The 16,068-nt window shown below is 36.7% G+C and overlaps 1 protein-coding gene across 1 annotated transcript; it reads right to left on the bottom strand.

Annotated features, from left to right (window-relative positions):
• Positions 1 to 215: 215 nt before the first annotated feature.
• On the bottom strand, positions 216 to 15,126 carry LOC126827532 (protocadherin Fat 1). The gene is made up of 12 exons (XM_050556990.2): positions 14,696 to 15,126; positions 14,062 to 14,251; positions 12,336 to 12,509; positions 11,347 to 11,481; positions 10,391 to 10,522; positions 9,016 to 9,171; positions 8,415 to 8,599; positions 6,663 to 6,827; positions 4,582 to 4,786; positions 3,464 to 4,010; positions 1,848 to 1,915; positions 216 to 1,143 (listed from the first exon to the last, which is right to left on the bottom strand). Exons 1-12 carry the CDS (start codon positions 14,759 to 14,761, stop codon positions 1,052 to 1,054), a joined length of 2,115 nt encoding a protein of 704 aa, XP_050412947.1. The 5' UTR covers positions 14,762 to 15,126; the 3' UTR covers positions 216 to 1,051.
• Positions 15,127 to 16,068: the final 942 nt, after the last annotated feature.

The following is a 16,068-nucleotide window of genomic DNA, read 5'->3' as shown; positions in this document are numbered from 1 at the left end:
ACGATGCTCCAAGACAACACAAATATCTAATATAATTAATGTGTTTACAAAGGCAACGACGCTTCTTGATTTAAAATATTTTTATTGCTATTTCAACACCATTTCATCCCGTTAACAATACTTGATCTCACAATTAAAGTAGCTAAGTCTCTAACCCAATATCATCCAAAGTCTTCGACATTGAAAACACGAATTATTTGTCAATTTAAATCAATATGGATGTTGTGATCTTACCGAGAAAAGATGGACTTCTGATATCCAATATTTAAGACAAAAAAAAAATTTTACCATTGGTACACGAATCGTGTACCATAATGCGTTTCAGCGCCATTTGCAACAGGGACTCGAAGAACGATGCTAGACATATTCCACAAGTCATGTCAAACGATGACGCCATATTCTTACCTGGAGAGCATGCGCAATAAATACTTTCGGTGTAGACTGAAATAACCAGACGCTATAGATTGCCATTCGATTTAGACTTCTGACGTATTTCGCCGAACATCACTGATTAGAAATTATAGTAAAAACAGAAACGTTTGAATGTAAATCAGTTTATATACATTCATACTACATTATTATATGCGTTGCGACCCATTTGTGTCAATTTCTAGGTCCCAAATATTAGCGATTTGGCTCCTTTAAGTATAGTTCTGGTAATACGTCAGATTAATGGTCTCCTTTCGAATACATTTTTATAATATAGTAATACATTTTCACACATGTCAATTTGAGATTTAGTTCTTCAGGAATATCTGTTGAAATTTTCCTTCCACTAAATAACCCCAAAGATTTTTAAAAAAAATATTTTGTTGTTCTTTTTAAAACCTCCTAAATTAACATTTATATTTACAAATCGGGATTTTTGGCATTTGGGGAATTTGTAGAATAAACAAAAATCCACTGAAATTTACCTTTGAATAAATTTTTATGTATTAATTTATAAATTTATTATATAAGTAGTGTGTGTTTTAAACTTTAACATTAGTCTATAAATTGTTAGTATGTGTCAGTCTTTGTATGCATGGATACATCCATATATTGCATGTATCTATCGTGGGTTTAGATAACCATCTTCATGTAGACCACTTGTAGGAACGTGACTTCTGTGTGTTGTGTTGTCATAATCAAGTTCTTGATAGTCTGTGACATAAAAAAAAACAACAAGCTTTTTATGTATTAAATATATACCAGAACGTTTACTTTTATTTCAAAAGTCTATTAAAAATATGTTGATATTGAAATCAGATTTTAAGATCAATTTCGTCCAAATTAGTATCAAGCTAGAACTCATAAATAGCTTGGAATGTCAAAACACAAGCGTACTGAGAGGCGTCCGTGGTAAAAAGAAAACAAGCACTTGACGCTCTACTCGAATCCTTCAGGATATATAATGTCCTGACCTTCAATTATTGTCATGTTTGGTGCCTGCGAGACTGACAAGGAAATATTGCTCGATGAAACTGAGGTTCACCAGTGTACACATTGGCGTGCACATAAAATAACCTTTGACAGTCGCCTTTGCGAATACTCCTTGTGGAATTTCAACTCCTTCGAAAGTGAGAACAGGATTTGAAAAATTCCGAAGGTTCTTCGAGGTCAACGACCACTATTCAGATATTAAATTCTCATTTGGATGCTCATTATTAGCCCTTAATCTGCCAAACCGATGCTGATATGTACGACTGGGTGTTGAAAAGACGATCTTAATTTTAAAAAAGTAGTCTCTAGATCTCGTCCAGTGGATTTTAATTCATTTTAACTCTTTGTGTAAACATACACCCTCATAAAAGCGTGCAACTGGAAGTAGACTTTTTGACTCTAGAAAAGTGAGCGGATATACTTACGTTCTTGCCAAAAGTCTTTAACCTTTCCTTCGGGGTAGTGCTCCGGTTCTCGTGGGCCAACTGTTGGACTGAAAAATTTAAAGGACAATATTGGTGTCAGTCATTATTACATATGTGATAGAACTGGTTAAATACATTCCAAATATAATTTCAACAAAGAGATCATTGGTACGGGAGACGTGTAACAAGAACGTGAAGAAACGGGAAGTGACGTCAAACCTGACAAACATGAGTTGTCCTTCTATATAACTGACTGAAGTAACGAGCGGTAAGAGACAAACGATCGAATTTCATTTCACTGATAATTCCGTTGAAGTTGAAAAGTTATTATATGGGACGGTGAGGGGGTATCTCACAATTCAAAAATAGAATTGGCTGTCACTAGATAAGGGACACGAGTAAAAGTAAAAAAAATCCCGTGCATTCCCCCGTTTTTATTCATTCTGTTCTTAATAAAAACATGGTAATGCACGGATTTTTTCTAATCTGTTCGTTATCTTTTATCTACTGACAGCCAATTCTTTTTTTGAATTGGCAGATATCCTATCATCGTCTCATATAACAACCTTTCATCTTCAACGGAATTATCAGTAAAATGAAATTCGATCATTTGTCTGTTACCGCTCGTTACTTCATTCAGTTATATAGAAGGACAACTCGTGTTTGTCATGTTTGACGTCACTTCCTGTTTCTTCACGTGCTTGTTACACAACTCCCGTAGCAATGATCTTTGTGTTAAAACTATATTTGGGATGTATTTTACGAGCTCTATCACATATTTTATAATGACTGACACCAATATTGTCTATTAATTGAAAATAATGAACACTGTGTTTATTTTAAATTATCTTTATGGAGTCACCATCAACCTAGCATGAATTGACTCGGCGAATATTAGTCTGGACAAAATAGCACCACGTGTGTATATGATAATTGGCTTGTATGACTTGTGGGAAATTGAGTCTCAATTTTCTTGTTATTAATGTGTTCTCAGTAGTCAATATCCTCTTATCCGTAAGCTGTACGTCAACCTCCGTGTTACCATCGGCTCTGTATACACATGTGGCTGTGTATACTTGGTTCTGTATACAAATTTCGCACTTTTTGTTCAGCTGAAACAAAAATTGTCTTTCGTCGAAATAGAAACGTCGCTGAATGGAAGTGACTGAAACTTTACTAGGAGTGGGTAGATATGGGTATAAGGGGCGTACTCGGACCCTTCAGTACTCGGTCATTGGAGTGGTAAAAAAACCAACAGAAATCTCCCCGGTAAAGATTTGTGGGCACGTAATGGAAAAGTAGATTGTTGGGATTTTAAAAAAGAAGGTAATGTTACTACTCCCTGGTATAAATCCATTGTCAGTGGTGAAGAACGGGGGCCTGGCAAGGACAGCTGTCTAGTCGTGCGGATGGGACGGAAAAAAGGACCTGTGTATACATTGGCGTGCACGTAAAAGATCCTTTGGCAGTTGGAATTCCATATAAGAGTAGGCCATAGGGCAAAATTTTCCTGATAGCACACTGTATGGAGTATACCCGTCTACATTTGCCCAGTAGGAGCAGAATAGTAGGACGTTAAATCCCATTTCCTTTCATTTTTTCATTTTAAAACTTACTTGGATTTGCCACAGCATCTATTACAACACCCGTCACTTCCTCCAGTATTTCTACCCAATGCTGATGAGTCGCTACCATAGCAACCAGGACAACATCGGGGAAAGCAGAATCTCCATAACAGCCATGCCAGGAGACCAAGCAGCAGGAGACCCAATAGTCCAAGGAAAATTATCCAGATGAGGTTAGTGGGGTCGTCCAAAAGGGACGTGGACGAAGCTGACGCCGAAGCCCCAGCAGAAGCTCCCGCACCAGCACCGGCCCCAGCACCGGCCCCAGTGTTCAGTGTCACTGCGGGCACAGTAACAACTACTGCCGGTAATGTTGTTGGTGGTACGAAGATGGTTGTACAAGCTTGACCTATGACTGTAATGGTAATTGGTTTGGCACTGGTTAGTTGTGGATTGCCTAAATCTTCAGCAAATATCGTATAAGAATAGGTTGTGTCTGCTGTTACAGGCGTGTCCAAGAAAACGGCACCATCCGGGGTCACTCTCAAGTTTCCCGCTCCGCTACCTTTAAACTGGAACTGACCGTTGGGACTTGTACCTGTGTTATCAAAATTAAATCAAATATGAATAGTCTTATATCTGGAATCTGATTTATGGATGCCCGATATGCATACATTGTTCGTTTGTTAATTATCGCACAATCCATTTATCATGTTAATTCGATTAGTAGGGAATGAAAACATCAAACGATATATAGCTTACACGTTCTACTTTACCCTCAGTTTCTCGTAGGGTCGTGGTACTCCAGATACAGGGAGTCTATGGTCGTTTAGTAGATTTGGTCAAGTTTGCCAAAATGTCACACACCCATTGTTCCCGAGATCCCCGAGAGCTTGACAGTCGTACTGATAGTAATATTAATACATGTATGGTGTTACATCATTAGTCCCAGGGATAAATGAAACAAATACAAATGGTTTCTCCCTCTTTGCGTAAAATATAATAGCATGAACGCAGATTGACATACTATTTTTACGACTGCTGAATATCTGTCGACCATTGCTCCTAACATTATACATGCCACCAAGTAACCCGGACGTCCTCTGTCGTATTTTCGAGATAATCTTAGTGGTGAACAAGAAAAGCGTTTTACGATCTTGGAAACTGACCTGGATCTAAATCTGTTGCGGCTACGGTGGCGATTCGTTGTGGCGGATCACAATCCATCAGTACGTCATTTATAATAGATGCCGTGGTGATAACTGGGGGATTATCATTGATATTTTCAACTCTCAATATAACTTCACTTTCATCAAAACCACCTCTTTTATCAGTAGCACGTACAGTAAATGTTATCAATTCAACTTCAGAACCCTGTAAAATATGAAATACACATAAATTATGAAATAAATGTTCCAAAACTGTTGTTGAACTCGGTACCCCCAAAAAATACATGGCCTCGAAAATTTGCAAGAAAAGTCTGGACAATATAGCGACAATTGCCTATACATCTTCAGTGGTGATACGGCAAAATCGTTACGCCTTAAGTTAGGCTGACCACGTCAGCGTACTTGCATCGTTAACGGTTGGATTGAACCGTACAAGTAAAAACCCAGTTGATACATACACAAATAAGGCTATTTTATCCAGTACAACATGAACTATATGTAGGATAATGTCACATAACCGGGGAAAGGGTTAACATGGGGTGTTCAAAAACTTAAACCCCCCACGTTCCTTATAAATAGGATACGTGCATGAGTGAGATTATATATTTGGATAAGTGTTTCATTAACCCTACATTTATAAAAAAAATAAGCTAATCTGTACTCCGATCTCATGTCTTATCGTAACGTACATTTAACACCAAGAGATAAATGATGGCAGTGACATCATTAACATACGAGGATATCATTTAACACCCCATTTGTTTAACCACTTTAATATATTAAACAGAACTGATATAACTGAAATTTAGAGCACTGAAATAACCTGTACAGTGTATATAGTATTACAGGAGTGGATGGGAAACAGGGCTTGCCACGAGACGCGAGTAATTACTCGCGCGCACGCTACGCTCGCGTAAAACCAAATTTACGTGAGTGATTAAGTACTCGCGCAAATATAAAAAATAATTTAATCAGAAATAATTGAATATCGTAATATAAAAAGCCGTAAACAATTTGTATGCCTTCATATCGATGCACTATTGCGCACGCGGCGTGTCTTTCCAGTGCCAACTGTTGTTACTAAAAATACTTTGAGACGCGTACTGCCAGGCGGTTTTTAAGCGGATGTCCTTTGCCGTGTCTGGATAATCAAACATTGAGCGGATGTTGTCGTTTCTATTAATAGCAATTCTTTCGATCCCGCATCTTTTCTGCAAATTGATGGGATTGAAATTGTTTTGCCTGTTCTTTTACCTTTCTAAGCTTTACCCGAATCCCCTCAGCACGCAAACGATGGCAAAGGGAAGCCCAGTTTCTCTTGCAATGTTCTTGTCATGGGAAGACGATTTACAGATAATATTACTGCCAAGGAAATAAAAGAGTATGCATTGTCATTGTGTGTGAAATACCTTTATTCAACGTCTGCTTCCACGGAAGTGACAAGAGCATTGCCATTAAGCACATGAAATTTAAATGGCTACTCACGCACATCATTCTGCGTGAGTAAATACATGTACTCGCCTCACTCGCGCAAGTCTATATTTGCGTGAGTAGTCATCTACACGCCTCCAATTTGCTCGTGACAAGCCCTGGGAAATAATGGTTCGATACACAGACATATTGGGCATTGACACAAACATAAAACTCTTACAGATGAAAAAGAACTAAATTTCCCTTTTCAACTTTTTTTGACTGGCTTCAAATCCTTTATAAATTATTATTGAGATATTTATTCACATGACTTGCCTATTATCATCTCTCTCTAGGTCATGAGATGGCCGAGTTTGAAATGGATATGAACAGATGCGAATTTAAAAATTTAACGATCAAATGGTTGTCAAGTGCAGTTACTGCGATAATAAGCGACTTAAGCTACATCTCAAAACAATCATTTAACTACGCCCAGAATAAAGTAATTTGAAAGAAATTTTCAATATAATTTGTGTTCATTATCTGTTTTTGAACTACTATAGCCTGAACGGACAAATCTTTATCTATATTTTACATACTGCATCTTTATATGGTGTCATATTAAAAAAAAAATACCCGATGCCCTATATGGACCGTAGGGTATTACTTACCCTGCTGTCAAGGTCAAAGTCAAAATTTGAAATAATTTCTCCGTCTTGATTAATGGTGAAATCTCTCGTGATATCACGTGTTCCAGAGATAGCTCGCTGTATAGTGTAGGTTACCGTATCCGAAAAATCCTCATCTTCTACTTTAAAGCCTGCATTGTAGGTGATCTGGAAAGTCAAGCAGTGGAATGAAGCTGCATAACTTTGACTGGCTGATTTTGTTTTGTTGGGCTGGAGTTTGTTTAATTGGTTTTGTTGGGCTGAGGTTTGTTTAACTGGTTTTGTTGCTTTACTTCTATTGGCCTCGTTCCGTTGGGGTTATGTTTTATTTAGTTTGTTGGGTTATTTCTTTTGTTGAATTGCGGGGCTGGACGGGTGGTTGGGGGGGGGGGGGTACATAAAATTGGTTTTGGTGAGTTTGGGCTTTATTTAGTCGGTTTTGTAGGTTTGGGGCTTTTGTTTAATTGGTTAGGTTAGGTTGGGACTTACGTTTAGTTAATTTTATTGAGTTTGGGGATTTGATTACTCGGTTTTACTGAGTTTGGGGATTTGTTAAGTTTTTATTTTTTTTTTTTGGGGGGGGGGGGATGATTATTTGCTTAATTGTTATTATTGGGTTTGGTCTTTGGTTACCTGAATTTAGTTGGATAATTTTTTTTTGTGTTTAGTAGGTTGTGTTGTGTTAGGTTAATTGGGAAAGATTATCTAGTTGGTTTTGTTTGGTTGGGGATTCATTGGTACGGTGGGGGGGGGGGGGGGCATAACAGAAATTACTACATTTATCCGTGCACTTGTTATACATTATTATTATATAACATTTATAAAGCAAATATAAAAATCTAAAAAGGATAATCTGGTACAACTGTCTAAAAGATTTGACGTAATTTGTATGACACGACAAACAACGTCAGATATGCACAACGCATGCGGACTCGTCGTTTTTCGACTGTCGATATTCTTGCTCCACTAGTCCGTTCTTTCATGTTCAAACAGATTGAGCTACAGTGATCAGCAGGGAATATTCGCTATGCCGCGGCAATCACTGAGAGGGGGACATCGGTGCTGGTAAATTAGCTCGCCATATTAACTTTTTTTCCTTCTGAAAATTAAATTCTAAAACACTGTTTTGAAGTATTAGAAAAATAAATAAAGGTGATTGAAGTATATCTGGATAAAAATATTTCCTATTTAGTGTAAATGGGTATGCAAAATGAGTAAAAGGGACCATTCTAACCAGACCAGTTTCAGCTCAATCTGATTAAAATACAGATCTATATTTCGTTTCGGTTTTTTTTATACTTTTGATGGCCTACACTACATGAAGATCTGACAAGTTATTGTGGGAGTTCACGTCAGGGGTCAAACGAATGTCTTTTGACCCTATGACGTCAGACATTGATTACTCAATCAGCGTTGACGTTTACCCACAGTTCCGTACATCAAAAGACCAAGAAGTCGCTGTAACAGGTGGTTTCATTGGCTAATCCCTCACTTCAACCAAAACGCCCGTAATATAACAACTCTTCCAGACCCTAGTGTAGTAAAGACAAGTAAATCGAAATTTTGAAAAGAAACGAAAGGAAACAGGACCTGGGCTTTAATCAGATTGGTTTCGGCAACGACAATGGCTGAGGCCGTATGATGTGACGTCATATGTAAAAGGCATACTTGAACTTATAAATGTCAGTTATCTTATACAGAGGTACAAGAAGGATTTCGCAATACTTCTGTTTACTATATGTAATGCAGACTTACAACTCCCTCTGGTACGGAAGCACTTATTTTCGCTGGTGTTAATACTGGAATGTCATTCATTTCTTGAACACGCACCATCAACCAGTACCTTGCTTCACATTGGCCGCTTTTAACAAGAAGTGTGACGTTTGCTGTATTAAACTGTTCAAAATTAAATACTTCATCAACTCTCAATATGTTTCCCCCTAAAAAAAATAATATCCACACAAACGTATATACTCCCTTATAACGTCCATGAGTCTAGTCGAAAAAGAACTAGGTCATTTTGAGACTAATATATGGTTAAATTTTATTTCAATAATTCGCTAGCGGTCTTTAGTTGTTGCATTAAACCGGAGGATCCGGAGAAAATCCACAAGGGTGGACAGGCGACCCTAACACCCGTCACGTACAAGCGTTGAGTCGAAAAACGCGACTTGACTTAATGACAGGCCGTGTGATCTATCGGCCACACAACGTAGGCCGTTAAAAAAACACATAAAAACGTCATATACAGAGTTTGTTACTCACAAAGAATTATAATAAATTAACTATACGTTTTTAACGTGTAGCCATCTATACAGTATCTGTGCTAAATGTTCAACAGGAAAAGAAAACTTACCAAAGAGTGTCACCTTATTTCTCATAATACTAGGTTGTACATTTAATATAGTAATTGTACCAGATACACCAGTAAATGTATGTATATTCTGTACACTGTTCTCCGGTACTGTTACATCTCTATTGGCGTTACCAATAGACGGTAAGTTGGGAAATTCTGGAATCAAATGGAAGCAGTACTAAAATCAGAGACGTGTTAAGCGGATGGGGGAATTGGGCAGTCAAAACATTGTTTTTTCCAGACAAGCCCATATATAACAGAGTTAAAGGGTCTATGGCTCTATTCTCTGGAAGCTTAATAAATATCCTTGTAATGATAATGTATATAATGTAATTCATAATCATTTTTTTTTTAAATATAATTGTAATTTCTGATTAATTATGTTCGGTGAAATACGTAACAACAAGATAACATCAATATTGATTGAAATGGAATAATATTAAAATCTAATTCGGTTTTTTTTATTATTATTATTTTCAAATATTATGGAAATATTGAGTTGTGGGTTTAGCTCCTTTAATCATCGAACATAATTGGGCATTTAGCTCCAAAACAAAATCAATTTGTGGATGAATGATTAATAAAAAAAAAAATTTGTACGAAAACGATTTATTATAATGTTTTTGAATGCGACACATTCAGAATTCAATGTCAAACCAATGTAAATTGCCATCATCATAGCAGCGTAGTTGACCATACCGTATAGCCCACGGACCCTTTCAATTGATTCGATATATACTTTTGTTGTGTATTGCTTGCAATGCCGGGGGTTTGTGTCTCGTGTTCGCATGTTTGTCTAATAGGGCTTGATTGTGTACGTACTTTTAGTAAGAATTGATCAATTTTAATAATAATGTATACGAAAATGTTTATAAAAGTAGTTTTGATTTGTACACGTATGACCTTAAAGTAACGATGTGCCATTTTAATCAACAGGAATCAGTTGCAAACTAAAATAAATTGAAAAAAAAATCTCTAATAGGAATATCAATCCAAAAATGGTTCCATTAGGTTCAGTATTTACAAAGATTTTTATCGATCTTATCTGCTCGCTATGCATTAAGTCCGCCGCCATTTTATTGTTCATGAAAATTCAATGATGGGCCTGTTTTAAATCCGATTGGATCCAAACCGGGACATTATATAGAGTTGGTATTTTGATTTTGTTTTCTTGATTAAATGTTAAATAATCAACCTGGGTACATATTAACTTAGTTTAAACCGTGAGAAATTTGATATTTTAGAGACAAATGCCAGTGGCGCATCAGCAGTTAAATGAAATGAAATGAAATAAAATGAGGTTTAACGTCCTATTATTTAATTTTAATGAAGTACAGTTTTATTGTGATGTAATTATGATTATATAATAACTTACGTAGATCTAAAGTGACAGATATTGGATCTGTAAATTCATTGTATGGATCCTTAATACGAACTCTAAATTCATAACTATTCTGTCCTGAACAGATTCCTTCAAAACCATTTACTGTGTAGATCTGTCCATTGGCTACAAGATAGAATACACAAATGCGTCATCTGGGAATATTAATTGCAAAGACTGTTTCATCTTTTTTTATTATTTTTAAAGGGTTCTTTATTCATCTGATCTGTTTTTCTACGTTTTCCGAAATTACCCGACGATTGACTGAAGAAATTCATTTAAATTCAAGCTTCAACAAGCTATATACGAGAATGGCCGTTTAGCAGACCGGTTCCGACCATCCCAAAAGATTGAATCCAATGGAAAAACGAGATCGGAAAAAGCACCGGAATTTCGTTTCGGCCCCAACCTGATTAAGATACAGATCGATATTTCATTTTTTTTTATACTTTCGATGGCCTACACTACATGAAGATTTGACCAGTTGTAATGGGGGGGGGGGCTGTTAGGGGTTAAACGAGCGGTTTTGACCCTATGACGTCAGACATTGATTAATCACCCAGTCAGCGTTGACGTTTCTAGTTGACGTTTACCCACAGTTCAGTGTAGAGCACATCAGGAAGTCGCCGTAACAGGTGGTTTCATTGGTTAATCCCTCACTTCAGCCAAAACGCGAGTTATATATCAACTCTTTCAGATCCCAAGTAAATTTTGAACTATAAAAAAACGAAACGAAATAAGATCAGAAGGGTTCGGCCCCGACATTCTAATTGTTCGTCCTGGTCTTGCTGATCAAGAATCCTACTATACGAACTATATAAATAGGTGCGAGACTGGTTCAGTCTACCGCGGTCAACAAGACAATAAAAGTGAAGGTAGCCTCAGCATGCAGACTGGAAGCTATAGCTTTTATTTTGTTCTTCTACTAGAACTGAAATTCTACGACGTACCTCTTATGTCGAAATTTGATGACGTCGGTACAGTTTCTAGAGCATATTCTATCGGATCATTTTCCGAATCTGTGGCTACAATTTCATATACATTAGTTCCAGCAAATAAATTTGAGGACTGTAATGTTACCCTGTCTGAAATAATAAAATGTGTTCCATTTATTTGTATTGTATAATGAGACCTGTAACTTAAATGGGAATGACATATTTTTGCTTTCTTTTACCGGTTTACATTGCGGTAGAGAATCTGGACTCCGATGTTTCCAAAAGGTGGTTCCCTAAATCCCACCAACTACTAGCTTTGTATTCTTCTCACAGATTATCTACTTCGGAAATAGATCTCTGTCCTTAATCTCCGCCATATCAAACAATTACTATACGTCGCCTTAAATACACTAGTAGCTGTTTTCCATAAGTATGTGTTTTGTTGTAATTACTATACTGTTTTGTAATGAGGCTCTACTCCAATTCTCACAAAAAGACTAATCAAAACTTTTCAATTATACTAAATGAAAGCAGAATATATGCTTCTCAAAATTCTCGAAAAAGAAATTAGTGTTTTCGACTAAAATTGTCGATTTTGGGACTTAAAATGGCAGTCACTAGTTCAGTGTTTATTCTCAAATAGTGCTAATAGTTGACAGACAGCGTAGGTTTGGAATGTTAGCTTAGGTCATCCAAAATGGGACCATATCCAAGAAACTTAAACGAAGTCCTAAAATTTGTGCTATGATTTTTGAGCTTAGCCAATGAATGAACATTCAGTATTCTTAAAACTATTCTAGCTTAAATTTTCATGAAAAGGGCCAGTTGGCTATATAACGGATCCATGGTATTATTTCACTAACTGGTGGTCTTGTTATAGTAAATAGTCTGACACCATTTCAAAATTAATGGCACATTATGATGGTGTGGTGGATATCTCTGTGCCTAATGGACCAAGGTACGGAGAAAGTTACGGAATATGACAAATAATCCTTAGAACTTACCGAATGATGGTGTACTGAAGGTTGGTTGGTTGTTAGGAGTTATTCGTACTTCAACCTTTTGATCTTGTGATTCAACGACACTGTCTTCACACGTCAGTGTTATTGTGTACGTATTCTCTGCGTTGTAGTCTAATTTAGTAGCACTAGGTACAAACCGAAGGAAGTAGCTCGGTTCTGAAATAAGAGAGACAAGTTAACGTTAGCAATTTGTGCAGTCTAATTTAAAGTAAATTATAACCAATGCAACAAGGATACAGAATTCAGCATAGTAAGATCTTCATGTAGTGTAGATATTATCACATCGTCAAAATTAAACTAACCACTAACAAGGAATTGGTATCAGTTTTCAATAATACAAAATTATTAAATGTTATGTTTAATTTCGTTATATTTAACTCGTCATAAAGACAAGATGAGGTCGAGTTAACAATCGGAAATGAAACGGAACGATATGTTGACACGCCCGTTGGAACGAAATTCATATTAGGTCTTTTTTGGGGTATCAGCGTATCGAGCGAAAATGGGGTTCCGGGGGGCTTGCCTCCTGGGCACTTAAACATGCATTATGCAAGAGCTAAATCGGCCTATTGCAGGTCTTTCTTTAGGACTGAGCTGTTATCTAAATTATTAATTAGACAGTTAATTAAAATTAACTTATCCAAACCATAATCAACTCTCGATATTTACTGCTTTAGGATCCGATTTGCTGCTCAACTTTCATTCATGATTTAATCATAAAAGGGATAATCGATACTATGTTTTTTATCGTACCGACTTTAGTAATGATTATCGAGGCTAGGCCGAAAATTCAATCGCAAAAATCTCGGTTCAGAGTGGATCAATTTGACTGAAATTTTCAGCAAATTCCCTTTACATTATCTAGTTTTTAACTATTATAGTGAGATCTGCCAGCTCTTTATCTAATCTCCCATAATGTATCTTTAATAAATAAATGAAAACATATTTTCAATAACTCTGGCAGGGGTGATTTTATGTTTTGATCACAATGTGTTTTGTTGGGGGGGGGGGGGTGGGTGGGGGGGGGGGGGCTCTTTTTATAAATATCGTGTTTCATAGATAACATTATAATGTAATCAAATTTGGGATGTGATGTGTATAATATACGTATCTACATCACATATTTCCTTGTCGGTCACACTGTACAATACGTTTGACAAAGGGGCACACTTTTTGCAGTACTCTGGGCGATAATGTCAAAAAAAACCACACTCGTCGATAATAATAATTATACACATTAGAGCATGTGACAAGTGTAGGATGAAGGGTATGTGTTACGATGATTTAAACAGTATTTATTTTAAATAAGGTTGATGTTAAACACATACATAGCAATGATAATTATTCCAATTTGTAGATCTGCAGTTTTTAGCATAAGCAGAATGTTTAAATTATCACCTGAAGATCGGAACATTATTTGTGTGGCTCTATTTGTTTGTAGCTGATGTCGGTAATAATTTTTCTTGACGAAAATACGTCTAGAAACCGGGGTATTTTTTAACCCAGTCGCGTTCTGGACAAAATACCCCGTATCAACAACAACGCGACCTGAAAAACCTTGTTTAGTGACTTCCGAAAAGCGACGTATTGTTATAGTGGTATCAGATTTGATCCATTTGAATGCAAGGGATTGGTATTACAAGGGTTAGACGCCAGGACGACATATTTTGGTTGTTTTGCTGTCGCAAATATAAGTAGAAGTACTTACGTCCTGCACCAGCGGTGTCAGCCCACACATTAAAGCAGCTTTGACAATTAGTTGTAGGGTCAACGTTAATAAAGTTGACCTTATATCGATTCGTAGCATTTTCACAGATCAATTGCTGGCTATTGAATGTAAACTGTTCTTGTGTTCCTTCAAACAGAGTATAAACTATTGGCAGGTTTGCTAAGTAGGGCTGAAAAGAAGAGTAAACGCAGACAGAAAAATATTTAGTAATGAACGCAGGGTCGCAGAAATATATTTTCCCTTTTGTGTGTGTGTGTGGCTGGGGGGGGGGGCATATAAAAAAATCGGTCAACTCACCATTGTGTAATTTTGATTTGTAGGCCTCATTTTGTGTAAGGGACTCTGTCAAACCGGTCTTCTTTTCCGAAAACAACCGGTCCATTTTTTGCCTATCTTCCCTTTTCTGCGCTCCTGAATAAACGCAACGGGTAAACAGAAATTTTAAAGGGCATATGTAACATAAGTGAACCTAAATTGCAATCGTCTGTCAGCACTGAAGGGGAAAATCTGCTGCTTATAGCATTAAGATGTAGAGCGAAGTGCTGTAGTGTAAATCTAAAACGAAGTAAAAAAAGATTATACGACTAATAATCGTAAGAATACGTGAACTTACCACTTCTAATGAGAAATCCACTGATATCCCCAACAAAAACGCCATTATTATCACACGAGTTTCCATTCTTAACCAATTTCTACTTAACAGTAATTAATGTTTTATAAATAGTAAAAGTCCTACCAACAAATATTACTTCTTAATTCAATTCTAAATTCAGTCGATGGAACGCTTAATCAGAAAAAAACTGAAGTCTAAGTTACTTTGATAATTTTATCCTTCACATATTGTTGATTGACGGCGTGATACATGTAGTGTTCTACATGATTTTTGTCTAAATTCACAAACTTCTTCTATTAAATACACTTCAAATCCTGGATAACAAAAACTATGTATCTTCTTATGAAATGTCTATCTTGTTCGTTACAAAAATACGAAACTTTTCATGAATATATTATATATATATTAGAACACAATATATGGATTCTATGCGATGTGCTCTATTCACAGTTAGCAATATACGTCAGTGTATATTATAAGCAGAATGATAAACATTTCTAAAGGCACAATAGAATGTTTTTATTTGAACAAGTCACTGTCACCAATATTTTCACTTATTGTGTCATTTGTAAAGCTTTGTGTTTTTGTTTGTATCACTACGCTGATATATAGGACTAGATTGCTCGTTTGATATCTGTAACGAGAGAGAGAGAGAGAGAGAGAGAGAGAGAGAGAGAGAGAGAGAGATGGGGTTTAACGTCCACTCGACACAAACTAGGTCATTTCGGGACTAACACATGGTTCAATTTTATTTCAATAATTCGCTTGCGCGTAGGGGTCTTTAGCAGTGGGAGGAAACCGGAGGACCGAGAGAAAACCCACGAGGTTGGACAGGCGACCCTACTCCTTGTCACGTACAACCGGGAAATCGAAAACCCGCCAGTTGACTCAATGACAGGCCCTATGATACAGCGCGCACGTGCTAACCATTCGGCCATCCCCCCCACCCGATATCTGTAAAGAGAGAAATGTTTCTTCGCGTCTAGTCAATTCTTTGGCTCTCTTAGTTTACAATTAGTACTAAATTCGGTAACGTTTGACTCATTTATCTCTTACTAGTTAGTTACTGGTATTATGTACCAGGGTGTGTTATCATTTTTGGAACACGCTATAACAATATTGTGACACAAGTATAACTGCGCTTAATGAGCTTCGTAGTTTTAAAACTTTAAATTCCATAGAAAATACATGTTTTGAGATAGTATTAATCTTTGATTTCAGCTGTCAAAACGTATGGCAAAGATAATCAAGAACGGACACTCGGCTCGCCTTAAAATAAAAAGGTTCTTCTATTTTGGCTAGTATCCAGGAGGGTTTGTATTAACCTCTAGGAGACGTCTAGAAGTGGTTTGGAATGCATTATGTACGTCATA

This window comes from Patella vulgata, chromosome 1 (genome assembly GCF_932274485.2).
Source record: "Patella vulgata chromosome 1, xgPatVulg1.2, whole genome shotgun sequence".
Taxonomy (NCBI): domain Eukaryota; kingdom Metazoa; phylum Mollusca; class Gastropoda; family Patellidae; genus Patella; species Patella vulgata.
This window is presented reverse-complemented; position numbering and strand designations above follow the sequence as displayed.